General features: G+C 43.4%; 2 protein-coding genes across 51 annotated transcripts in view; one reads left to right on the top strand and one right to left on the bottom strand.

Annotated features, from left to right (window-relative positions):
* Positions 1-10181, top strand: part of madd.S (MAP-kinase activating death domain S homeolog) — a 69244-nt gene extending 59063 nt beyond the window's left edge. For 20 of the 50 annotated variants that reach the window (XM_041561952.1, XM_041561954.1, XM_041561957.1 and 17 more), the window contains 7 exons: positions 839-1003; positions 2944-3016; positions 4230-4336; positions 5804-5812; positions 6288-6357; positions 8577-8623; positions 9354-10181. In XM_041561952.1, coding sequence (XP_041417886.1) covers positions 839-1003; positions 2944-3016; positions 4230-4336; positions 5804-5812; positions 6288-6357; positions 8577-8623; positions 9354-9461 — 579 coding nt within the window. In that variant the 3' untranslated portion in view covers positions 9462-10181. The remainder of the gene's footprint in view (positions 1-838; positions 1004-2943; positions 3017-4229; positions 4337-5803; positions 5813-6287; positions 6358-8576; positions 8624-9353) is intronic. The other 30 variants (XM_041561956.1, XM_018260176.2, XM_041561963.1 and 27 more) reach the window with 2 other exon arrangements.
* Positions 10182-15724: 5543 nt separating this feature from the next.
* Positions 15725-27015, bottom strand: part of mybpc3.S (myosin binding protein C3 S homeolog) — a gene marked incomplete at its 5' end in the record, with an annotated part of 63075 nt that continues 51784 nt past the window's right edge. Inside the window, 9 exon segments of the mRNA NM_001088698.1 lie at positions 15725-16075; positions 16694-16726; positions 17422-17608; positions 17979-18115; positions 18429-18588; positions 18975-19114; positions 19200-19395; positions 22798-22886; positions 25543-25710. Of these exon segments, the coding sequence (NP_001082167.1) occupies positions 16716-16726; positions 17422-17608; positions 17979-18115; positions 18429-18588; positions 18975-19114; positions 19200-19395; positions 22798-22886; positions 25543-25710 (1088 nt within the window). The 3' untranslated portion in view covers positions 15725-16075; positions 16694-16715.

Here is a 27015-nt window from a genome sequence, read left to right on the forward strand (position 1 = left end):
AGTGATCTGATTTTACTGCAAACTTCTTCAGTCTGCCATTTGTTCCCCATAATTCCTTAGCCTTAAAAGAACAGTCATGCCAAAAAATGAAAGTGTTTTAAAGGAATGACAATATAATATAGTGTTTGGTAAAACTGCTGTGTATGCTTTAAAAACACAACTATAGTTTATGTGAACACACTGTTGTGTAGCCATGGGGGCAGCCATTCAAGCACAGGATACACAGTAGATAACAGATAAGTACTACTATAGTTTATGTGAACACACTGTTGTGTAGCCATGGGGGCAGCCATTCAAGCACAGGATACACAGTAGATAACAGATAAGTACTACTATAGTTTATATAAACAAGCTGTTGTGTAGCCATGGGGACAGCCATTCAAGCACAGGATACAGAGTAGATAACAGATAAGTACTACTATAGTTTATATAAACAAGCTGCTGTGTAGCCATGGGGGCAGCCATTCAAGCACAGGATACACAGTAGATAACAGATAAGTACTACTATAGTTTATATAAACAAGCTGCTGTGTAGCCATGGGGTAAATATATATTTGCTGCCCTAGATATTCTTTAAACTGTTACTGACAAACAAATATTTTCCTATGTATAAGCTCATTTCATTAGCTAAGGAGAACCCTGACCAATGGTTGGACACTTTAAGTAGTTCTTCAACTGAAATGTTTGACAACCACTGCCCTAAGGATCTATCTAGTTTTGATCCATTTGGATTATTATTCCTTTTCATTTGTTATCAGCGGGAAGCTGTTGGCTCCGCCACAAACATAATGTACACAAGCACTGTCTTACATTTAGTATTACTTACTGCTCTTCTTAGGTTTGTGACGACTGCATCATCCTTCGCAGCAACATCGGCGCAGTGTATGAACGGTGGTGGTATGAAAAACTCATTAACATGACGTATTGTCCCAAGACTAAAGTGCTCTGTCTGTGGAGGAGAAATGGCCAAGAAACTCAGCTCAACAAATTCTTCACCAAGAAGGTAAAACGGGCTGTGTTTGGTAAAAGGGAAGGTTATAACGTCCAATTGGAACTTCCCATGGATAATGTGAATTCAGTTTACTTGTCTCTTGAGAGTACTTACCTTGGCTAAATTACCCTTAAAGGTATTCTGTCATGATTTTTATGGTGTAGTTTTTATTTCTAAATTGCACGGTTTACACTGCAAATAATTCACTCTACAATATAAAAAGTCATTCCTGAACCAGCAAGTAGGGTTGCCACCTTTTCTGGAGAAAAATACCGGCCTTCTTATATATTTATCTTTTTTCCCTATAAATAACATTGGGATCAACCATAATTTTTACTGGCCAAACTGGTAAAATGCCATCCAGATGGCAACTCTACCAGCAAGTGTATTTTTTTTTTAGTTGTAATATTGGTGTGTAGGTGCATCTCAGGTCATTTTGCCTGGTCATGTGCTTTCAGAAAGAGCCAGCACTTTAGGATGGAACTGCTTTCAGGCAGGCTGTTGTTTCTCCTACTCAATGTAACTGAATGTGTCTCAGTGGGACCTAGATTTTACTATTGAGTGCTGTTCTTATATCTACCAGGCAGCTGTTATCTTGTGTAGGGAGCTGCTGGTTACCTTCCCATTGTTCTGTTGTTAGGCTGCTGGGGGAAAAGGGAGGGGGGTGATATCACTCCAACTTGCAGTACAGCAGTAAAGAGTGATTGAAGTTTATCAGAGCACAAGTCACATGACTGGGGGCGGCTGGGAAACTGACAATATATCTAGCCCCGTGTCAGATTTCAAAATTGAATACAAAAAAATCTGTTTGCTCTTTTGAGAAACGGATTTCACTGCAGAAGTCTGCTGGAGCAGAACTATTAACTGATGCGTTTTGAGAAAAAACATTTTTTCCAGGCCGTCCATTTTATTTTTTTTAACTTGAAGGGTGGTGGTGTTGGAACAAAATCCATTCATATTAACAGTACATGTATCCCTCAATACCTTGGAATTAAAAGAAAATAAATAACGAATGTAAACGACAAAAGTGCTTAGAAGTGCTTAGAAACATTTGTTTGTTTTAAAGGTTTACCTATCCTATTAAGCACACTGCACTCTGATGTTCCGATGATACTGCTGGTACAAATTTGGATAGGGCACATGCTGGGAATGTGATAAGTATGCTACAGAGCCCCACAAGGTGCCAAAAATAGCCAGCTTTAGCTCTTTTTGAGCCTGCAGCTTTAGGGTAAGGGCACACTGGGCGATTCGGGGAGATTTAGCCGCCTGGCAACTAATTGCCTCGACTTTGCAGCAACCAATCTCCCCCAACTCCTTCCCTCACCCTGCGCCTGGCTAAAATGAAAAATCGCCAGCGCTAGTCACACACGGGCCGAATCCGCCCGAAGTTAGCCAGGTGCAGAGTGAGGGAAGGCGTTCGGGGAGATTGGTTGCCGCAAAGTCGAGGCGACTAAATCTCACCGAATCGCCCAGTGTGCTCTTACCCTTATTGTACGTCGTCCCTCCTATTTTTGGGAAGCAACAATGGTAGCATTGTGCCAACGCTCTCAGGTCTGGGACTAAAGGTGGCCATACACTGAGAGATCCACTAGTTTGGCGATGTTGTCAAACGAGCAAATCTCTCCCCGATATGCCCACCTTGAGGTGGGCAATATCGGGCTGATCCGATCGTGGGCCCTAGGGCCCAACGATCAGATCCTAACGAATACCAATGGGCGGTCGGATCGCAGGACCGCATCAACGAATAGATGCGGCCGCGATCCGACGGGATTTTTTGTCCCATCCGATCGAGAAGATCTCGATCGGTGAAGCCCGTCGGGGGGGCCCCATTGACAGGCCAATAAGCTGCTGACACGGTCTGTCGGCAGCTTTTATCGGCCCGTGTATGGCCAGCTTAACTTACTTTTGTTCATTTGAATTTCTTTTTGTTTACTTTCTTTATCCATGTCCAGTGCCGGGAGCTGTACTACTGTGTGAAGGAGAGCATGGAAAGGGCTGCAGCACGACAACAGAGCATAAAGCCAGGTCAGTGAAAATGAAAGTATATTTCACAAGTAGTTGTAAGACTGGAAGATCTGTTCGCAGAGCTGTATGTTTCCTGACAGAACCAAACTTAATGAGTGAACACAAAGCACTGAGATACACTGACACAACTGTAAAGCTGGCGACAGACGCAAAGATCCGATCGTATGAATCAACGCACAATTGGACTGCCCCATCTCCCGACCTGCCACTAACCATTCCGATCAAATAAAGTACAAAAGAACAGATCAGCCAGGGGCGTAACTATAGAGGAAGCAGACCCTGCGGTTGCAGGGGGGCCCAGGAGTGTAGGGGGCACAGTGAGATCCTAATTAATTAGCAATTTTAATATATCTTGGTAAAATAGGCCAACTTATAAATATTTTGGGGCCCTAAATTGAATTTGCTATGGGGCCCAGTAACAACTAGTTACGCCACTGAGATCAGCCGATGTTCTGCCCCTGACAGCAATCGTAAGATATCTCTGTCCAACCAAAGCTAGTGACAGTCTCCCACTGAAAATCGTATGCAGAGATATTACCTGCAGCCGACAGAAATCTTTTAACCTGTCTGATTGACCAAACAAGCGATCTCCGCCGGACAAAAAATGATGTTACTCTCCACACACGGTCCGAAAATCGTACGAATCCTCGTTTCCCTGCAGTATAACGCCATAGAAAAGGATATGGTGACCCCCCCCTTTGTAATTTAGTTAAAACATATGAAATGCAGCCGCTGGGTCCGTACATCAAGAAAGACATTACAGGTCGACCAAAACAGGTGCGGTAAAAAACGGCCAAAAACAGAGCTTAGCTGCAAAATTCAGGTGCAGCTGATTCAGGAGAGCTCTTTTTCAGATTGAAACCGCTGAAACATGTAGTGAAAATAAAGCACCTTAATTTTTCAGCTAATTTAAATTTTAAATTTTTTACCGCACCTGTTTTGCTGATTACAAGGCTTTATTGGACAGAAGTGGTGGTAATTGGTCTAATTGAATCCTCTGTCTTTTGGTTTAAGATTACAGGTCAAGCTTTCACTTCAATTGTATCCCTGAGCCAGAACCCTAACATTACAATGGACTCCAGAGTCCCAAGCTCTACCTACCGCTCTGTTCTTTATTGCTTCCAATTGCTGTGAGCTTCAGCACTTTAATCTGAGCTGGATGAACATTGCTTCGGATACATTCTCTCTTTTCACTCTTTGCATCTTGTCCCAGGGCCGGAACTTGGAGGAGAATTTCCCGTTCAGGACATGAAGACCGGAGAAGGGGGACTTCTTCAAGTTACCTTGGAGGGGATTAACCTAAAATTCATGCACAGTCAGGTATGAGGGGGCCATGTCGGTGGCTAGGGGGTAGTATGTGTTTGAGTGTCTAGCTTTGTGAGGAGTTCATTGTAAAACAGTGTGAATGCAAATATCCATTTGGACAAGGTCAGTTCTGATAGAACATAAAGTAGCCATAGTGACATGTTTAAGTGACTGTCCTGTGTTACTGCATGCCAAGCAAGGATTTGATGGGGGGTGAAGTGTGTGGGTAGTGTGCTGGTATTCTTGTTTGTTGTTATTGGGGTGTATTGCTGTGTGTGTGTTGCAGTGTGCTAGGTATGACATATCCCCTTTTGCCTCTCAGCCTGTGTTTCCTATGCTTGCTCTAGCTGTGTGACTCTCGTGCCTGTCTCTCGCTGTCTCTGCTCCATGCTTCTCTCTGCCTGCTTGGGGGTTTGTTTGATGCTCTTTGTAACCCTTTTCCTGGCTCAGCCTGACCTCTCCCAGCGCTGACCCTTCATACACAGATCATCCTCAGGTCATCCCGGGGCAGGATTCTATTGTCAGGTTGCCTTTGGGGGTCATCACAAGGCCACCCAGGGGTTGACGTTGATATAGGAGGTCTACAACATCTTGGGAGCAGTGTCATTTTAACCAACGTGGATTTGGATGGAGCACATAACAAATTTATTGAATCACAACATGTTTCGGATCACATGGATCATTTTTCGTGTGAAGATACAAAAGTTACAAACCCACCTTATAAAACCAACCCCACTTACAGCTCCACCCCTGTAAATGAGTATAATTGATTAATTAGTGCTGCCAAGTGATTCCTTCTTCCACTCATTAATAATCCAATGTTTGTGTCCAGACAAGCGGCTGCTGCCATTCACACTGTCCATAATGTCCAAAAAAGTGAATATTACTGTCTGTTTCTGATGCCCAAATAAAGACGTTATCCACTCTGTAACATAAAAATGTTGCACATTAAAATAACCAGTTATTTATATAAATGTTGCAAAGTCTAAAAACAATTGCATCAAACATGAGCTGCAAAAATAAACTTGAATTTGGTACTTCTCACGTTAAAGTCTAACTACCATTATCATCCACAAACATGTGAATTAAAATAGGAATTATACCTAAATTCAGTGTACAAACACTGTCAATTAAAAGTTTTTTTCTAGAAATATTTAGGACTTGTAAGCTGCCAGTTGGTAATTCCAGGGTCCCACGTGAGCCGCTGGACTAGAGCCTGCAGTAACCACCACTCAATGCTAGATCCCTACACATCCCACCAGTATATTCCCTATATCCGAGTCCAAGCAGTGCCTGCGCTTCGTGCTGGGTGAGGAGCAGGGACGGATCTGATGACCAGGGGGCTCCATTTTTCTGGCCTCCCACTGTCAATGTTTTTGGTTTTGGGCTGTGTGTTGCTGGGCTTGGAAAGTGAAGGGGAGGTGTGGTCTCGCTGTGTCACTAACAGTCTCATTTCTCTCCCACGCTCACTCCTCCTGCAAGGAGCGGAAGGTACTCACTCTGCCGCCATCTTTGCTTCTCGCTGCCCCCCCCACCCCACCTTCCTTCCCGTTAGTTTTGAGCTGTCTGTGTTGCCTCCTGTCTGACTTTCAATACCTGCCCCGGCTTTAGTTATGGTTTATCTCCTGATAATTTTGCTGTGTTAGGTTGCGTCTCCCTATTACTCCACAACTGTTTCCCTCACCCCATCCCCTTACATCAACTCTGTTTATAGAAATGTTATAAATTGCATTGATAATCCCATACATGAACTAATCCATGTCTTCTGTCTCTCTCCCCTTCCCTCAAATCCGTTCCCATCCTTTTTATTCTCTCTCTCTTACTTTCTCTCACGCTCTCTTTTCTCACCTGCCTCCTACTTTTTCATTTGTGCCTTTTATGATGATTTCCGTTATGTTCTCATGCTTTACTATTATCATCTCTCCCTCACCCGATACCCTTTCCCTTGTTTCCCTCTCTCCTCCAGGTTTTCATACAGCTGAATCATATTAAAAAGTGTAACACTGTACGGGGCGTCTTTGTCCTGGAGGAATTTGGTAATTACCGTCCTTGTGCTGCAGGGTCTGTATTGCAATGGCAGTAACACAAAATGAAGAGACCCCCTACCAGAGTCAGTTCTAGATGAAACTGTGTGCACTTAAAATATGGGGAGGGGGTGCAGGTCTTTGCCTCTGGGTTATGGGGGAAAATTGTTGGGTCTCTGAGTTACTGCCACATATTCTGTGCTTCACCTACTGTGACAGCTATGAAAACCTTCCTCTTCCAGATCAGGTAATGTTCAGCCAATACACAGTCCCTTTCTTTATAGTGAATACAGGGGTGCTATGAAGGACTTAAAATATTACTAAAACCTAACAATGATTATGGCTAGTAATGCTGTATTTTCTACTGAAATTATTGCCCCAGACCAGAGATCCAGCAGTCTTGGGGGGCTTGAAATTTGTCCCCCACTCCCCCCCATCTTTTTTTTTGTTACACCATCTTTTGTGTGTCCATGGCACTGCACATGCTCAGTGGGCTCTGAGCTGCTGTTGAGAAGCTAAGCTCAGGTGTCGTTGGAAATAATGATGGAAAAACAAAAATCCAAAGGATTTGATGAAAAATATCAGCCTTATATTGTGACTTTACAGTATATTCTCTACTATGTGTACTGTATATTGTGAGCCTGTCCCTAAACTCAGTAAAGGTGGCCATAGATGTAGAGATCCGCTCGTTTGGCGATGTTGCAAAATGAGTGGATCTCTCACCGATATGCCCACATTGAAGTGGGTGATATTGGGCTGATCCAATCGTGGGCCCAACGATTGGATCAATACGGAGGCCAAATGGGCAGTCGGATCGAGGGACAGCATAAACTAAACGATGCGGCCGCGATCCGACGGGATTTTCTACAAGTCGGCATCTGGTCAACTTGTAGCCAGATATCGATCGGAAAAGCCCGTCGGGGGCTCAACACACGTTGCCGACTTCCAAGCTTTTATCGGCCCATGTATGGGGGCTTTTAGTGACAGCAGGCCTGAGCATGTGCAGTGAATCAGCAGAAAAGAAGATAGGAAGCTACTGGGGCATCTTTGGGGACACGGATCCTTACTGCTAAAGGGCTGTGGAATCCTTGGGCTGGTACAGAAGCTCGAAACCTAAGGTTACAGCATTTCTATCCTAAGTCTTTGTTAAGCTTTAGTTCTCCTTTAAGACCTATGCGTGGGAGCCGTGACCTGTGTATGTTTTTACAATTTCTTTATAGCATCACAGTTGGATCAGTAATTGAAGGGGAGATACTGACCCTGCTGTGAGGATTTTTCGGGCTCTGAGGGTGTAGGGGGTACATTCTGGTTGGTCATGGTTCCATTGCAGTGCATCTTGTGCCTAATGTCATTTACTGGTGATGTCTTATTTTTTGTGACCTCCGATGTCTTTATCAAACCGAGTGAGAATGACCCAATATGTTTCATTTTAACCTATTTTTCACCTTTTCATTGTGACATTTCAATCTTTTCCTTGCTTTATATTTTTTTTTTTATATTTTGTTTGTGTGACTGACCTCACTCCAATCATTAGTCCCGGCTTTCTACGTCAATTTTCTTCATGGCTCTAGTTGATCTTTCATCTCTGGGTGCTGTTGTTTTATCCGACACTCGTCTGCTTATGACTTTGTGATGTGGATGTCCCAGTTCTGTCTGTGATCACATTCAGCACCTCCCGCCCTGGGTGTCACCATTTGACTTGATCATTTGTTGGCCGTAAAGGAGAATTTAACCATAAAGTAAAAAAAAAAAACCCTACCTCCCACCCTACATAGACCCCCCCCCCCCCCGGCCTAGCTGCTACCCCTGGCAAATGCTCCTAAGTCTTTACTTACCCCTCGGTGCAGATTTTGTCCAGTGGAGTTCACGGCAGCCATCTTCTTCTCTTCGGTAATCTTCGGGAAGTAAGTGCATTAAGTCACGGAAATTGCTGAAGCGCCGCTCTCATTCTGAAGATTACCGAAGAGCCTGAAGATGGCTGCCATGAACTCCGCTGGACAGAATCTGTACCAAGGGGTTAGTAATGATTTAGGGGCATTTGCCCGGGGTAGTAGCTATGCTGGGGGGGGGAGGGAGGGGGTCTATGTAGGGTTGGGGCATTGGGTTTTTTTACTTTAGGGTTGAATTCTCCTTTAAACAGAATCTTTAACCTGTTGTTCCCCTATGGATTTGTTATTTTTCCCTGTTTGTGTTTTTGAATTGTCTGTTTTGTCTCTTGGATCCGGTTTTAGTTCCTGAAACTAAAGAAGTGGTGAGCCACAAATACAAGACACCCATGGTAAGTACATATTGTCCGAGGTTTCAGTCTACCACTGCTTTAAAGGAACAGTTCAGTATAAAAATAAAAACTAGGTAAATAGATAGGCTGCCTGTGCAAAATAAAAAAAGGTGTCTAATATAGTGAGTTAGCCAAAAATGTAATGTATAAAGGCTGGAGTGACTGGATGTGTTACATAATACCCAGAACACTACTTCCTGCTTTTCAGCTCTCTTGGTTTACACTGATTGGTTACCAGGCAGTAACTAATCAGTGACTTGAGAGGGGGCACATGGGTCATAACAGTTGCTTTTGAATCTGAGCTGAATCAATTGCAAACGTATTGAACAATTATGTGCCAGGTGCAACCTCCTGGTAATCCAATGGAACAAAAATACCGGCACAAAAGGCTTTCGTTTGCAGGGAAACCCTTTTATTCTTTGTGCGGAAGTGCAATGTTTCGGGGCCACTCTTGATAAAGGGGCGTGGCCGTGAGACGTTGCACTTCCGCACTAAGATTTAAAGCAAGGGTTTCCCTGCAAACGAAAGCCTTGTGTGCCGGTATTTTTGGTCTATGGGAGATGGCCATTCCATAATTTGGGGCTTTCTGGATAATGGTTCTCCAGATAATAGCTCCCATACCTGTACTTAGAATCAAGGTTTCACTGTACAAACCATCTGGCACCTTGGGGTGGAATATGTACTGAGCTCCTCCAGTAAAACGTTCAACTGTTTCCCTTACCTTCTTCAGGCCCATGAGATCTGCTACTCCGTCCTGTGTCTTTTCTCATACATGGCTGCCATCAGAGGAAAGGAGGCAGAGCTGAAGAGCAGACCCCCTCGGCCCGTGTCCAGCTGACCTATCACCTCCCTCGTTGACCACAACCTCGGTCTCCGGTCCGCCCCTTCCATGCAGCCGGCTCTTCAGACAGCAGTTACCTGGGTATTTCGCTACAACATTCCCTCCAGCCACGGAGCCTGCACAGATACCCATGTATTCGCTCCACTACATGTCTTGATAGCTTATATTTTTCAATATACCTCCCCTCTGCTTGTGTGGCGTGTGCTTTGCGTGTTACTGGCAGTCGTGCAAGGAGTTCAGCTCAACTCTTCCAGATCTACAGGTGTGTCTCCATTTTCTCTCGTTCCATGGTTCCACATTCATGCTTTATATATAGTGTGTTGGTGTTCTTGTCGCTGACTGCTAGGATAGGACTGAGTGGGGCTGCTTCAGTTATGGGGGAGGGGAGATGAAAACACACAGGTGTTTGCCAGCTCGAGCGCACACCCAGCTTCTCCATCCCAAGTGGAACCACCTGCATCCGACCCATTCGCTACCAGCCTGGAACCTGGGATTCTCACCCACTTCTAGGGGTCCTGGTAACATATGGGCAAACAATGGCTGAACTTGAAGCAGACGGAAAGCTTCATGGTACTTAATGTAAATACTTCGTATGTGAAACTACTGTCTGTATCTTTCCCTGGCACAAGATGTAAATATCCAAGTCTTTCTTATTTATAGAAATCTGTACAGTTCCATGAATGTGCAATAAATGGCATTCTGATGCAGTCCTCATTACACTTGACCTGATGTCTTATTTTGGGTGTCCACATTTTATTTCTCTGCCCATTCTTTCCTCTTTCTTAAAGGAACAGTAACACCAGAAAATGCATTTCTTTTAAAGTAATGAAAAAATAATGTCCCGTTGCTCTGTGCTGATACAACTGGTGTGTTTGCTATTCTACCATAGTTAATGGAATAAACAAGCTGCTGTGTAGCCATGGGGACAACCATTCAAGCACAGGATACACAGTAGATAACAGATAAGTACTACTATAGTTTATATAAACAGGCTGCTGTGTAGCCATAGGGGGCAGCTATTCATGCACAGGATACACAGTAGATAACAGATAAGTACTACTATAATTTATATAAACAAGCTGCTGTGTAGCCATGGAGACAGCCGTTCAAGCACAGGATACACAGTAGATAACAGATAAGTACTACTATAGTTTATATAAACAAGCTGCTGTGTAGCCATAGGGGGCAGCTATTCATGCACAGGATACACAGTAGATAACAGATAAGTACTACTATAGTTTATATAAACAAGCTGCTGTGTAGCCATGGGGGCAGCCATTCAAGCACAGGATACATAGTAGATAACAGATAAGTACTACTATAATTTATATATACAAGCTGCTGTGTATACATGGGGGCAGCCATTCAAGCACAGGACACACAGTAGATAACAGATAAGTACTACTATAGTTTATATATACAAGCTGCTGTGTATACATGGGGGCAGCCATTCAAGCACAGGACACACAGTAGATAACAGATAAGTACTACTATAGTTTATATATACAAGCTGCTGTGTATACATGGGGGCAGCCATTCAAGCACAGGACACACAGTAGATAACAGATAAGTACTACTATAGTAGTACTTATCTGGCTACACAGCAGCTTGCATGCCAATTTTAGGGTGGTGGCAGATGACAAATCTCTACAGCGGGTGAATAATCACCCCAAATGCCTCCCCAAATATGCATCGATTCATATTTCGTCTTCACGATAAAACTTCGGAAATCCGAAGCAATTCAAATGCCATCCTGAAGAAGGGGTTGACCCCGAAAGCTTGTGCCATTTTCTGCTGAAATAAATGATTTAAAGGCATTGGGGAAGTTTCTGATGTGCTTCTAGTAGGACCCAAGTTATTCCTCGGCCAATCCTTTGCCTCAGTGGTAATTGTTGTTGGGGCAGAGATGTCACATTCTGGAAGGAGTAAGACCTCAAGTTGAAAGGGCAGCTACAACCACAATAAAGTTAATGAAATGATGTGGTGGCATATGGATACTAAGGAACAGTTAGATCAGAAAGGCCGGGAAAAAGGAGAGGATCTGGATCTTAGAATCCTTCCGATAGTTTCCAGGGAACTACAGTAGGTAAGACCATCCTCCTATCTATTCCACTCGTAGCTTTTTGATCCTTCTATGTCCTGTCCTCCCTGTCTTTGGCTTTAATGCTGTACTCCTGCCTTTGCAAATAATCCTTCTCTCCTGGTTCATAATCTGCATTCTGTCAGCAGGAGCTGATGTAGAAAGATCAGCATTCCATATGTGAAACATTGGTCTAAAACCACCTCTCTGGCCAAACAGTCATCGGCTAAGAATGTTGTGCCTTCTGCATTCGTCCAAAATGAGAAACCCCATGACAGGACCCGAATTGCTGCTTACTCTAAAATAGCATTCCTAAACCAACAACAGACACTAAAGCGTGTGTCCTAGAATTCTGTAGGCCAGTTGGTATTCATTTCACGTAATCGGAGACAGCCCCGAAATCTCTGGATAACAAGACTCACATGCAGTGCTGCAGAGGCCACACACTGGAGACTCGTGTGGATGCTCCTTCTTGGTTGGCAGGTTAAATACAATTATTGGAGCATTTCATCCTCTGCAGGACCATTGCCTGTCATGATGTTGACCAATCTTATCCATGATGCCCATATATATTCAAGAGATACAGGAAAGCCACCTGATATTATTCTATTAGATATGGTAGCATAACTTTGCAGTTCATAGTAACTGGGAACAGAGTATCTGCCATGTTCTGTGCCTGTATCTGTGTTACTACATCTGTGCTCCCCATTATGTTTCAGAAAAGGCTTATCCAGAACAGCAAAGACCCCATCCAGTGCTTTAGGCACCCATAGGCAGGGCAGCCACATAGTTTTGGAACCTCTGTGTGGTGTCCATTGTCCTCCCAATACAACTTCTATTGTTGTGCTACTTCTGCTGGTTCTCTAGCCTACCCCCCATTCTAATATGTACGCCCCACCACCAAAATGTTGGTCCCTTGCTGCTCTAAGAAGCTCTACTCTTCCATAAAGGCTTTCCCATCGAAATAAAGTTCCTGAAGCTCCCAAAGAGCAGTTCTTGTGCCAATGATGTTTCCTCAGAGGCAGTTTGGAACCTAGCATTGAGTGTGACAACTCAGAACAAATGATTTCCATGCACAACTGCCTTATGAACTTGGTAGTCCCACTCTATGAGATTGTGTGGCCTTCTTCTTTGTGGTTGAGCTGTTGTTGCTTCTAGATGTTTCCACTTCACGTTAATGTTAAGGGTAATGTTAAAACCAGGACACCGAGTGGAGTCTTCATATGTTGTGCATATGCGTGTGCTTGATTTCATGCACCGGAACATGGCTAAAATAGCTGAACCCATTCATTAGAAGAGGTGTCCACATACCTTTGGCCATGTAGTCCTTTATGGTTTGGTGGTCATTTAGAATAAATAAGGCAACTAACCTGACCCAGCGAAATCACTTGGACAAACAAGGTCAATGGCACAAATAAGAGCCTTGAAGTTGCAGTTCTTTCCTAGGAAATGTTTGCTTTTCTGCATGATGATGTGATGCAAGGGTGACCTCCATCATTTATCAGGCTAAAAGGCAATGACAAATGGGACAGCTGCCCTCACTGCCACCCAAGTAAAGGTACATGCCTCATCAATAAATGATCCTGTGCTACTTTTCCTTGGTAGAGCGAACTGAAAGACGATACTTGAAGACCCCACAGCGAGATGCTGCTAATCTTACTTCCCTGCCAATCACTGTGCCTGTAACAGCCCCCTATGTAAGTGAACCCAACATCTATCAGTCTCCAGTTTCTCAAGTCTTGTCATAGGAGAAGCTGAAGTCTATGGGAACTAAGGCCCTGTGTATATGAGACTATGATTGCCTTTTAACACCTCTGAACAGCACCGACTGGGCAATACGTACTATAAATATTAAGATCTGAAGCTGTATCTGTGCTGACGATTACATGAGGGTGACTTACGACTAAGCATTATATGGATATTGGAGAGCACTATATTGGAGAGGATATACTGTATTAGGATGCATTCGTATGGATCCTGCAGCTTATGGGTCCCAGAAGAGTTTTATGGAGGATTTACACTACCTAAATAAATGACAGATTTTTTTTGTTCGAACAGTCACCAAAATGTACCAGGAATTCATTCTGTGTTATACATATATGCCGGATATTTCTCTTTAGCTGCCCAAGCAAAGCCCACGTTTACCAATAACTTGATAGATTGGTATTTTTACAATCTGGCCACACACATAGATGGCCAGAATACTACGATTTGGAAGGGCTACAGACTGCTTGAAGCCTGGCGAGCTTGAAGTATGGCAAGAATCTCACCCTGGTTGTTTGGTTCAATTCTGATGCATCTCCACCGATTCGGCAGCTTATCTGCCCATGTATGGAGGCCTCCCCTATCGATATCTGGTCAAAAATATTCCAGATCTCCAGGCTTGATTTTTCTGTCAGATCGACTCATGCATATGGTCCACGCTCCAACTTTTCGTATCCCCATCATTGTAATGCGTTATGTGTTGCCCTAGGTTACACATTCCCACAATGTCGCCATCCAAGGTGGACCTGTCTTTGGCAAGATTCACTCATTTGGCGTTTTTGCCTTATGAGTGAATCTTACAGTGGGTTTCCCAATACAGTAAAAAATGAAGGAACTGGAGAACCTTGTTGGTCTGTGTGTTGCAGATTAAGATTCCAATTATGAGCCTATCCTCTTTGTCTTTTCTCTACTTGCCTAGATGGGAGTGGTTGTATATACGATCACCCAAATTTATACACAAACATCTGATTAGTCAAGAGAGCAAAAAACCACCTCATCTACCATTACTAGGATATGGATTGATGTGGAACAAATGGGAGATAAAGAGAAGATTTGCCAGGAATATCAACAGACCCTTTCCTCATTCTGGTTGGCCATTTTTCTTTATCTAATTCCCAAATTGGAACCACAGGAATACATGTAGACCTTGTATTGCTATAGTGCCTAATCTTAGCACTGGTTGGTCCTCTTTTACACGAACCCTTGGTATAGGCTTCATTTTCACTGTTCTGGTTGAATATTTTATGGAGCAGTTTTGGAAGATATTGGGGCAAATTCACTAAGATTCGTAGTTGCGCCAGGCGTAACTTTGTCGCAATTCGCCACACTTCGCCAGGCGTAGTTTCGCCAGCGCTCCGCAAATTCACTAAAATCCGAAGTTGCGCTCAGGGGTAGCGTAAGGTTGCGAAGTTGCGCTAGCGTTGATAAGCGAAGCGAAGTTACGCTAGCGATGGTTAATTTGCACAGGGCGCCAAATTCAAATTTCAATGGAGGAATACGTACAATCACTACAAATGCCCGGGAAACCTGCAAAACAACAAATAGAATTTTATTTTGCCCTACACATGTGCCCACTGTATAGTTAAGTTGCCATGAGTTAGGAAATGTAGGGGGGAAGGAGGGGAGCCCCAAAAATTTTTTCGATCTTTTTCAGCCTATCACCCATAATATAGAAAAAATGCCAGCGTTTTTTGGGACTTAGAAAAAATTTGAACTTTTTTTGAAGCAATCCCTATCTACTCTATTGCGCTTCGCCTGGTCTGAGGTGGCGAATGAAGTCTGGCGTAAAAGGTAGCGTTCAGTACAATGCGCACGTTAGTGAATTTGCGTAGTTATGTCCGTTGCGCATATTCGCCAGGCTTAAGGGTGCGAAGTGACACTAGCGAATTTACGCCAGCGTTAGTTAGTGAATTTGCAAAGTAACGAAAATGACCAACGCAAGCGAATTGATGCTAGCGTTAGGCGCTTTGGCGCATAGTGAATTTGCCCCATAGTGCGCTGTTTTGGAAGAATATGATTGGGAATTGTAGTGAGGCCTGCTATCCAGAATGTTTGAGACCTGGGTTTTTCCCAGATAAGGGATCTTTCCGTAATTTGGATCTTCATACCAGTGTACTACAAAAAATTGTAAACATTAAACGGGTTTCCGGATAACCGATCCCATACCTGTACAACATTTAGGTTATCCATAAGCGAGAGGCCTAAGGTTAAATGGCCAAGCAAGAATGAGAAAGGGGTGAGACTTCATGAGGACTTTATTCCAAAGCATTTGTGCTCTAAAGCACAAGACTGAGGTGACTCCATCATGCCTTGCATTGATATTGCCGAAGGACCAGGACACTGAATGACTCTGAAGACCAGTCTGTTTAGTATCACCCATACTCCTTTAAGTACAAAAATGGACAAATAAGAAGACGCTTTTCAACTACTCAGCACGCTGACATTTTATTATTTCTTTCACCTTCCAAAGTCATCTAATCACTTACACATCTCATATTCTATAATATCATACAGGCAAAGCCCTTATCCCTCCTGAGATCGGATACGGTATTTAATCCTCTCCTGCCAATACCGACGAAAAATAATATCCACACCATTATAGCTTCTGCGGCTACAGATGAAGGCAAGGTTTATAGCGGACAGCACAGTGCACTTTGTTAATCTGTGAATCCAGATACATTGTTGTGTTTTCTTTATTAATATATTTAGTACGGTTTGAACTTGCTTCATCTGTGAATTTTACAGTCCTCTGTCCAGTTTCAGTCGCCTGCGAAGGAAAGAACATTGTGTTAGTCGATGGCAAATATGAAAGGGGATAGTAAGAGGTGAAGCCAAATTGGAATTAACGGAGGTTGGTCTATTTTAGTGTAGTGTAAACCTTGGATTGTGGATCCTCAGCTGGTCACCAGTAAATGGCTTCACATGTATGTTGGGATCTCCCTTGTAATGAGCCTAAGGAACACTCAAACTCATCAGCTCCTTATTAACGTTAGGGTTCAGTGTTCCCTCTAAGCCAGTTGTTGTTGACTTTTTCATTTCAAGACCCATAGCTCATAACAAGGTTACAAATATTGGAAAACCGGTGTATCATTCATTCAGCCACTGTTCCAAGAATATCTAGGATGACAAGGTTTCCAACCCAACTTTTACAACTGCTTGAGCTGGGCAGCCCTATCACAATGCTAAGCCACTGATGGTACCTTTGATAGGTGGGACCTTATGTGGCCTAGTTTCCCTCTTCCTATCCAACCCACCATTCTCTGATTAAATCCAATCTATATTTCCTTATTATTCCTCTCACTTTTATGTTCCTTAATAGCTGTAATGCACAACAATAATCACCTTTCACTAGTGGAAACCCCACACCGTTAGATTAGTTGCTTACCCGAAATCATCCTGTGGGACTGTTACTGAGGAACTGTGAAGAGAACAGATAACAATTTGTTATTCCCGTGGTATTATAAGGAGAGTAAGAACGAGTCCTATGTTTGTATTGTTGGACTTGGTGCCGCCACCTCAAGAACCCACCACCCCAAGAACCCACCACCCCAGCCATGTAGGCCAACTTTCCCTGTTGAGACTTTTCCTTCGCAAGTGAAAACTTGTGCCCCAAAAAAAAAAAAAAAAGATTTCTTGATATGTCTGACATATCCATATTCACTACATCTCGCACACTAATGGACCTTTAAGCCAGGCTTTCATGTTTATATTGGTGTATTCAGGTGTTCCAGTGTATGTAGAAGAGCAAATGGCAATTCTCCCTAAATCTTACTCTTCTGGCTTAGGCACCCCAGACACCACTCCAAATTCTCCTAGGTGGGCCGGCCCCACAGTTTGGGAAGCAACTCTAGAAGAATGCCCATCTAAGATCTAAGGTACGGAAGCCTCTCAACTCCTTCAGGACCTGTAATCATGTCTCATTGGATATGCTGTTCATACTTACTCAAGATAAAAACTGAAGATGTAATTTAAAGTTCACCCTAGACTTGGTTCAGTTGAGTCCTTTATAATATGCTTGACCACATGATAAAGCCTTTTCAGCAGTTGGACTTCTATACATTTGGTTGTAGCTGTAGCATAAAGAGGTTACTCCATGCTTCCCCATACACTCACCTCGAACCTCCAGTCGGCATTCAGTTTCTGCCACCCCGTGCTCATTGACTGCTTTGCATGTGTAGACACCGCCATCGAAAGGGCTTGGCTTCCTCAATTCCAATGTAAGCACCCCCTGCTTACTGAATGAGCGATACCGAGCCTCCATAGAAAGGTCCATCTTATTCTTATACCATGTAATCTTGGGCTGAGAAACGGTGGAGAAGAAAATGTGAGCAGAATTTAAAACAGGAATAAAAGGAAATATCCACACTATTTTATCAACAGCGTGTACAAATAATTCCCTTTACACAAGGGATGGGCGAATTTTTAACGAAACGGGTCAAATTCCCCCATCCCTACTTACTACACATTTTAAACGTTTTGGACCTGCTACCTGATCCAACCCGTTTATCTGCAACCTTACTTTGTACCTGCTAGCCACCATAAACTGGTTCTTCATCATAGATTGGAAATCACCCAACATATTCTTGCATATTTGTTGTAATGACCCACTGCACAATCTGCTATGAGGCCCTTAATCCAACTAATAAACCCTTAATCACAGGTCATTATACCTTGGGTATTCCTCGTAGAGCACAGCTGAGGGTGGCATTGTAACCAGCGATAACAGAACGGTCATTCAATGGGTGAGTAAACTTAGGGGCTTCCTCAAATTCATGATCTTTGTAACTGGGAGGCTTGTAGGCAGTTCCTGCAAAAAAAAGGTGAGAATTAGCTGAACCAGCATTAAAAAGATTGTCCTGTCTATAATTTTATAGATTGTAATGCAGGAAATCTGTTCTGTGTATAGAGCCTAAGAGGCAAACTTTTTGACTCCTTAACTATCCAGACCAGCATTTTCAACTGTACCATTGGTAAATGAGCTCTACAGTGTAAACCCTATACAACAAATGTCAATAGCACGTTCAGGAAAGGACCATGCCCAGAACTGAGTGTTTCCCTTTTATTGACCATAGAGTTATACTGCATATTTATATTGGCCAATAAGCCATTTATGCTCTTACCGGTTTTTTGGATATAGGCGCTGTTCTTGGATGTGCAAGGATTCTCGCTCAGGCCACACATGTTCTCACTGAACACGCGGAAGAAATACTCGTTGCCCATGATCAGATCTGACACAACGCAATGTGTTCGCCGATAGTGCTCAAAGACTGTGAACCATTCCTGCAAACACACGTGAGCTGTAAGCAATGCGTGAATGGTGGGATGAATTACTATTGGCTGTCCTTTCCCTACCATTAACGCTATGTACCTGTGTGAGAGATCCAGTGGAGGTTTGCACTATTGGATCATAACATATTTGGCCACACCTGGTGCTGATGGCCATCTGTGTTGGTCTGTTCTCCAAAACATGCAGAAATATGGATCACTGGCCATATGGGTTTTCCATTTTGATCAATGCCAAGTGACTTACTTCTGCTTGTCCCGACCCAACACCTGAGGGTGTCCAAATGTTGTAACCTACACTGCTTTGACCTTGTATTTCCATAGAGGCTTTCTCCTATTTTTCTTAATCTCATTTACTTAAGCTTCCTTCTCTTACAACTCACCATGGTCTTTTTATCTGCTTTCTGGACCGTGTATCCGGTAATTTCTGTGTTTCCATCATCTTTGGGAGGAACCCATTCCAGTGCTACATTGAATCCCCAGATTTCTACAAGCTTTAAGTTCTGAGGGGCACTAGGCTTATCTGAAATGTCAGAATTCAATATGGTTAGTACAGAACCCACTAAAATAGTTTTTCTCTTGCTTTAGAATGGTTTCTAGCCACCTACCCACGATTTGGATGTGGATGGTGGCTGAGTCCTCGCAGTTCTCGATCTGGATTTGAACCTTATATTCCCCAGAATGATCACGCTCTGCTTTTCGTATGAACAAAATGCTGTCAGCTTCGCTGTTGCGGATTCCAATTTGTTTTGGATCAACAGGCTGTCCATCTTTCAGCCAGGTCACCACTGGGCGTGGCTTACCCTGCACCCCAAAATAATTCAGTTATTATATTCAGGATACTAGATACACCTAGTAAATACCTACTGGCATTATTAAACCATTAACAGCCCTGTACATCTCATCATACCACTCAATGACATCATAGAACTGCTAGGTCACACCACTTCTGGCTCCCTGTAGGGCAGTGGTTGACATACAGTCAGTTCAAGACTCCTTTTGAGGGCCAACATTTGGCCAAGTTTCCTCTCAGCCCATAACTGAGTTGCAAACCTATGAAAACACTACTGAAGTAGTCATTCAGCTGCCCAGCGTTCCAATAATATTTAGATAAAAACATTTTTTGCCACAAGCCTTGTCTTATTAATGGGCTTTCAGCATTCTCCCAAAATCTTCCTCCAGGTTGTGCCCAGCCAAGGCTCTGACCCCTACTGTGGGAGGCTTTATTGGGGAAAAACTCTGCTCCAGAGGGCCTTTATACACAAGAGCCCATCAGGAGGTCATAAGAAGAATGTGGTCAGATAAAGGTATAGTGTCCATTTATGGAACATTGCAATTCCAAATGTTTTGTTTCATACCCATTGAGTAACTTATTGCCCACAAGACAAAATGCTCAGAAATACTCTTTGTCCCATTGTTCTTAAGAGAATTTCCTGCAAAAGGAACATAAGTCTTTAAATCGTTCCTGTTTGCTTTCTGTTGCTCTCCATAGTAGGGATGTAGCGAACGTCGGAAAAAAAGTTCGCGAACATATTCGCGAACTTGCGCAAAAATGCGAGCGGTTCGCGAACGGTTCGCGAACCCCATAGACTTCAATGGGAAGGCGAACTTTAACATCTAAAAAAAAAATTTCTGGCCAGAAAAATGATTTTAAAGTTGTTTAAAGGGTGCAACGACCTGGACAGTGGCATGCCAGAGGGGGATCAAGGGCAAAAATGTATCTGAAAAATCTGCCTGTGTGTGCTTGGAAGAGATAGTGTAGGGGGAGAGCTGTTAGTGATTTCAGGGACAGATGACAGTAAGTTTGCTGGCTAGTAATCTGCTTGATACTGCTCTGTATTGGAGGGACAGAAGTCTGCAGGGATTTGAGGGACATTTTAGCTTAGGTAGCTTTGCTGGCTAGTAATCTACTGTTCTCTTTAAACAACTGCCATACGTTGACCTTGTAGGCATTGTTTGCCCAGTTTTTTTGGACGCAGCCACTGAAGCACAGTTGCCAGAAAAAATATGCCATATAAATGCTGAAAATAGTAATTTTTCGCCATACGTTGACCTTGTAGACATTGTTTGCCCAGTTTTTTTGGTTGCAGCCACTGAAGCACAGTTGCCAGAAAAAATATGCCATATAAATGCTGAAAATAGTCATTTTTTGCCATACGTTGACCTTGTAGGCATTGTTTGCCCAGTTTTTTTTGGTCGCAGCCACTGAAGCACAGTTGCCAGAAAAAATATGCCATATAAATGCTGAAAATAGTCATTTTTTGCCATATACGTTGAGTCAACGTATGGCAAAAAATGACTATTTTCAGCATTTATATGGCATATTTTTTCTGGCCTCTGTGCTTCAGTGGCTGCAGCCAAAAAAACTGGGCAAACAATGCCTACAAGGTCAACGTATACACTACTACAGCGGTGGATACGGATTACGTAAAATATATGAATGCTGCTTGAAAAAAAGTAACTCAAGTGGTTTTTCTAGAGACGATAATATTATCAATATTTAGACAAAATGTGAACAAGCTCACACAGCTAGATGGCGGGTTGAAGAAAACACTGTGCAAATAATGCCTACAAGGTCAACGTATACACTACTACAGCGGTGGATACGGATTACGTAAAATATATTATGGCTGCTTGAAAAAAGTCACTCCGGTGTTTTTTCTGGAGACGGTAATATTATGGATATTTAGACAGAATGTGAACAAGGTCACACAGCTAGATGGCGGGTTGAAGAAAACAGTGTGCAAATAATGCCTACAAGGTCAACGTATACAGCGGTGGATACGGATTACGTAAAATATATGAATGCTGCTTGAAAAAAAGTAACTCAAGTGGTTTTTCTAGAGACGATAATATTATCAATATTTAGACAAAATGTGAACAAGCTCACACAGCTAGATGGCGGGTTGAAGAAAACACTGTGCAAATAATGCCTACAAGGTCAACGTATACACTACTACAGCGGTGGATACGGATTACGTAAAATATATTATGGCTGCTTGAAAAAAGTCACTCCGGTGTTTTTTCTGGAGACGGTAATATTATGGATATTTAGACAGAATGTGAACAAGGTCACACAGCTAGATGGCAGTTGGTTGAATAACACACTGGGCAAAAAATGCCTACAGGGCAAATAATGCCTAAAAGGTCAACTTATACACTACTACAGCGGTAGTAAAATAAAAAAAAGTAAAATAAAAAAAAATGAATATTAAAAAAAAAAATTAAAGTTGGTGCTGCTGAACTACTAGGAGCAGCAGATTAGCACACCAGTCCCACTCCCCAACACTGCTAGACTAATAGCACTGGGCTCTTATAGTAGTAGTAGTAGTAGTAGTAAAACAACAAAAAAATAAATAAAAGCAGTCCTTACAAGGACTACTGTTATTGCAGCAGTCAGCAGATGAGATCAGAAGCAGGACAGCTGCCCACTGCAGCTACATACAGAGCACTGCAGTAGAAGGTAGATTACTAGCCAGCAAAGCTACCTAAGCTTAAATGTCCCTCAAACCCCTGCAGACTTCTGTCCCTCCAATAACAGAGCAGTATCAAAACGATTACTAGCCAGCAAACTTTCAACTGTCCCTGAAATCACTAACAGGCAGCAGCTCTCTCCCTACACTATCTCTTCAGCACACACAGGCAGAGTGAAAAAACGCTGCAGGGCTTCGGTTTTTATAGGGAAGGGGAGTGGTCCAGGGGAGAGCTTCCTGATTGGCTGCCATGTACCTGCTGGTCTGGGGTGAGAGGGCAAAAAAAAGCGCCAACAATGGCGAACCCAAAATGGCGAACGTCGCGCGACGTTCGCGAACTTCCGGCGAGCGCGAACACCCGATGTTCGCGCGAACAAGTTCGCCGGCGAACAGTTCGCGACATCTCTACTCCATAGTAGGCTTCCCAAACATAAGAACACATGCAAGCGCAATCTCCCGTTAGAGTCATCCCTGCCAATCATATTCCTGTTATATACTGTAACATAAGATTACTCTGCAGCCTTTTCTTGCCAATAATATACTGTAGTCACAAATCGGAATGACGGATGTAGGATTTGGATATGACTATGAAGATCTTCATTCATCCAGGTCATGGTATAGAATTACTTACACTAGATAGGATTTGGATGTTTGTCTACAGAGAAGATGGCATGAACAGGAAGTTGGGTCTACATAAAGCAGACAGGATTCTTATTGGATGATTATTGTGTACCTGGAAGGGAATGACAATGTTCACTGTTTCCCCAACTTTCTTGATCAGTTTCTGTCTCAGATAACGTGGTAGCCAGATCTTTGGACGTTCTAGGAGGGAACCAGAATAAAAGTAAAGTAAAAGGACAAATATATACAGACCTAACTTGTCTTTGTCTGGCTTAATAACAAACAAATGTAGCTATTAATATAGTATAAGGGTCCATACTAAAAAACTGTCTAGTTATGTATTCAGCAGAAATTCTTTCCAGAGGACATAAGGGCATTCCTTGACATTGGAAGGAAACATATATAATTTTAAAGGTCTAAATAGTTTTTTTTTACAGGAGAGCTGAAAGGGGTTGTAATGGCAGGTACATAGTTTCATGAAAACCTACTAAATAAATGTTCAGTACAATGTTCATCTAGGGCAGTGATTGGTTTGCCCCCATGAGGGTCCTTTGAGCAGAGACAGGAGAGCTCAGCTTTAAATTTTATTTTGGTGAGATCATGCCTATTTGCTATTGTAGATATATTTGGAAGCACAGTCTGAAGGTCACTTTGGGTGAGACTTAGGATGAACATTTATGTACTGCCTTGGGTATTCTTGGAACTATGAGTAAATGACTGATACACCAATGTTTTCCTATATCTCTAACCGAAGACCTTACAGGAAAAGGCACATTAATGATCTAGGGACTGATTTGTTTGCCCTTCTGGTGTCTGAAGTCCTCATGTGCAAATAGGAGGTGGTATTTACTGGTGCAAAAAGTTAATCTTGAAGCACATGCCCATGCTTCAGGTGGCGAGGTCGCCAAACGAGCAAATATTTCCCCCGATATTCCCACCAAAGGCAGGTGATATTGAGCTAATCCAAACGTTTGGCCCTCCTTGGGGAATACAAGGCAACGGGAAGAGGACTGCATAAACTAGTCGATGCGGTCCTCAATCGGGCAGGAAAGGCAAGCCTCCCTGATCAAGATCTGGCCGATTTTTGGCCAGACATTGGTTGGGCGGACGTTGAGGCCCTATACACTGCCAGATAAACTGCCTGATCGGTCTAAAGGGCCTGAATTGTCATCTTAAATCTGCCCATGTATTTAGTCTACTGGTGTTAAGAGCTGCCTGTATATGCACAAATTTATTGTGCAAATAGGTCAGTCTTTAACTGAACCGATGATGTCTGTGTGTGGATCTCCAAACTTTCTTCCCTACCCTATAGCCAGGTCTTGGATTTGGGGTCAGAGGGACAGCTAATCAAGCTATAGGTTGGAACAGAACTTGTATTTCTGATCTGAAAGCTGCACCCTGTTGGATTATGTTGCCCAGGCAGTGAGTAGGCCACAATGTTATACTGCACTAAGCTCTTCCAAGTGTGTGATAGTGTTTGTATTGGCTGAATTCCCTCTCTGTGCCCTTTGCTTTCTGTTGGACATTGGCTCTGGTCATAGAACATCCAGCTGACAGGTACAGGCTCTTCTATTATAAATATTGTTGGATTATCTTACATGTGGTGTTGATCCTAACAGGAGATTCCAGCTGGGGGGGGGGGGGCTCCTTCTGTATGCCTGCCAACTGGTACATATCCAGTTCCAGCTGAACTCCGATTCTCCACTGCCAGCCGTTCTGGGGATGCTGGAAGCTGCAGATCCCCAGATTGGTTACATGTGGAAAGAGTGATGAGGTGGCTGAAACTGCAGGAATAGGTGAGGTTGTGATGGTTTACTTGGGACCCCGAGAGACAATTAGTTCTCCAGTCCAGTGTACCCTTTCATGACACTAGTGCACAGAGCTTTATAATCCTAATTAGCACTAGGTGTAGTAGGCATTAAGCTGGTGGATCCTTCAATTTCCACAAATACGTGCCCACTTCTACAAAAAAAAAAAACAGGATTTGCCCACAAGCGGAACCAGTTTAGTGCTATACCTCCTTGCTACCTCCACCGACCACTGTTTGTCTAACCCAGTGTATCCCTGTGCAGGGCTGACAGTCATAAATTATTGGGTCCCCTACACTGCCTACGTTATTAGTACTGACTTCATTAACTTGAAAAAAGGCCACGCAGGCCTGAAACGTTGTTCGTTTGAGATCCAAGCTAGAAATCCAATAAAGGCTTTTTAAGATTACACACAATTTGGATGGTGCTGTGATTTCGTCTTGTATTGTTTATCCGGTTGGAGTGGAAAACCTTCACGTGCACCTGTCTAACAAGTTTGTGGTTTGGGTGAGTGCTGACCGATTGTTCCAGTTTATTAGTACTGACTGCCTGGGCATTATGGCCAGTGGGCTATGCCAACTAAAGGTGGCCATACACGGGCCGATAAAAGCTGCCGACAGACCGTGTCGGCAGCTTATTGGCCCGTGTATGGGGCCCCCCGACGGGCTTCACCGATCGAGATCTAGCCGAAAGTCGGCCAGATCTCGATCGGATGGGACAAAAAATCCTGTCGGATCGCGGCCGCATCTATTCGTTGATGCGGTCCCGCAATCCGACCGCCCATTAGGCATCGTTAGGATCGGATCAGCCCGATATCGGAGGGAGATCCGCTCGTTTGGCGAAATTGCCAAACGAGCGGATCTCTCAGTGTATGGCCACCTTAAGACAAATGAGCACAAAAATACTCAATCCCTGCCAATTCCCCCAGAAACCCAGTCCCATTTTCAGTGTGCAAGTTGGACCACTGCATCTATCTTCAAAGAATTCCCACCTTTCCCCCAAAATGATGGCCCTGCCCCAGTACAGGTGAGTGCCTGTAGGACACTTACGCATGATTTCACGGATGGTTACAGGTTCTTTCATGGTACATGGCTCGCTGGGTCCTGCCAGATTGATAGCTCGCACTCTGAAGGCGAGTCTCTCTCCGGTCGGCAGGTCACGGATCATGACTGAAGTTCTCTCTGTGAGGCCTAGCAGTGCTGGGACCCACTCTGTGGCTGAAGGGAAAATGGGAGAGGCAATTTTTGGGGGTTAGAAGGTTAAAGACTTGGAAACTAAGCAGACATAGCTACCAGGCTAGACTAGACACTGGGATACCTCATACCTATTGTGGAATTAAAGTCAGATGGCAGAGTGACAGGTTTCTGTGGCATCCTATTCACATAGATAGGAATTCTCAGATCTGCCAGGATCTCACAGTGCTGAGTAACAGCTGCCATTGCTTTACACTGCCCAACAACTGTTAGGGCTTCCTGAGAGTAACAGCTGTTCCCTCTGGAATCCTCTCATATATATTTGTCTTTGGCATTTCAGGAGCATCATGCGAACTGAGCTGAACATCTCAGGGGTAAAGGAGAGAAATCAAGTATGTCCAACCATCTGCAGTTTAACTACAACGCCCAGCATCCCACCGGTGGCCAAAGTGTAGTCCAACAAGTACTAGGAGGCTGCTGGTTAGACATCCCTGATTTATTGATTCCCTACCCTTAAAGGGAAACTCCAGCTTCCAAACCAAAATTTGATAAAGACGCCCACATAACACAGAAACCCCTAATATATCCATCACAGTTATCGGTTTCTTCAAAAAGTATGAATAAATGCCATTTCTATGCTGAAATCCAGCTGTATAACAGTTCTTCTCTTTCTGCATCATTTGAAATCCTGGCAGGGAAGGAGGGACTAAACACCGATGTTACAAAACTTCTCCACTGCTTACAGACAGCATGCAGGAACTACATAACCCACAATGCATTGCACTGTGATGTTCCTTTCCTTATTGAAATCACATGTGCCAGTAGAAGCAATAGATGCGGGTCGGAGGTTCTCCGGGTCTTCTTAATAGCGAGTTTTACTCCTTTTTTTCTGATCACTCCAACTTCTAATGATGTCACTTCAGGTTTACAATGACAGCACTTCCTGTTTTTTGATGGTCAGTGGGTGGCGGATCGGGTTGCGGATAAGGTACTTGCGGGTTGGGTAGCGGGTCCAAGCGGTTAAGTATACGGGTTGCAGTTTGTGTGTTGGGTTTAACAAATTGGTTCCGTGCAGGACTCTAGGCTGAGGACAGCTGGTTGTTGATAGCAGTAGTCAGCCAGCTCAGCAAAGTAGTCAGAGAGATCAGCAGGGGGCTAGGCTTAGGGAACGGTCAGAAACCATTAAAAATCATGAAAAGTCTGCAAATTTTTTAATTGATGTATATTGCAAAGTTGCTTGAAATTATGTGTACTTTTCAAAAAGCTCAAGTTATGTTTTTGTGGAGTTCCTCTTTAAGCTGGTTGCCGATTTCCAGCCATATGTATGTC

This window comes from Xenopus laevis, chromosome 4S, assembly GCF_017654675.1.
Source record: "Xenopus laevis strain J_2021 chromosome 4S, Xenopus_laevis_v10.1, whole genome shotgun sequence".
NCBI lineage: Eukaryota > Metazoa > Chordata > Amphibia > Anura > Pipidae > Xenopus > Xenopus laevis.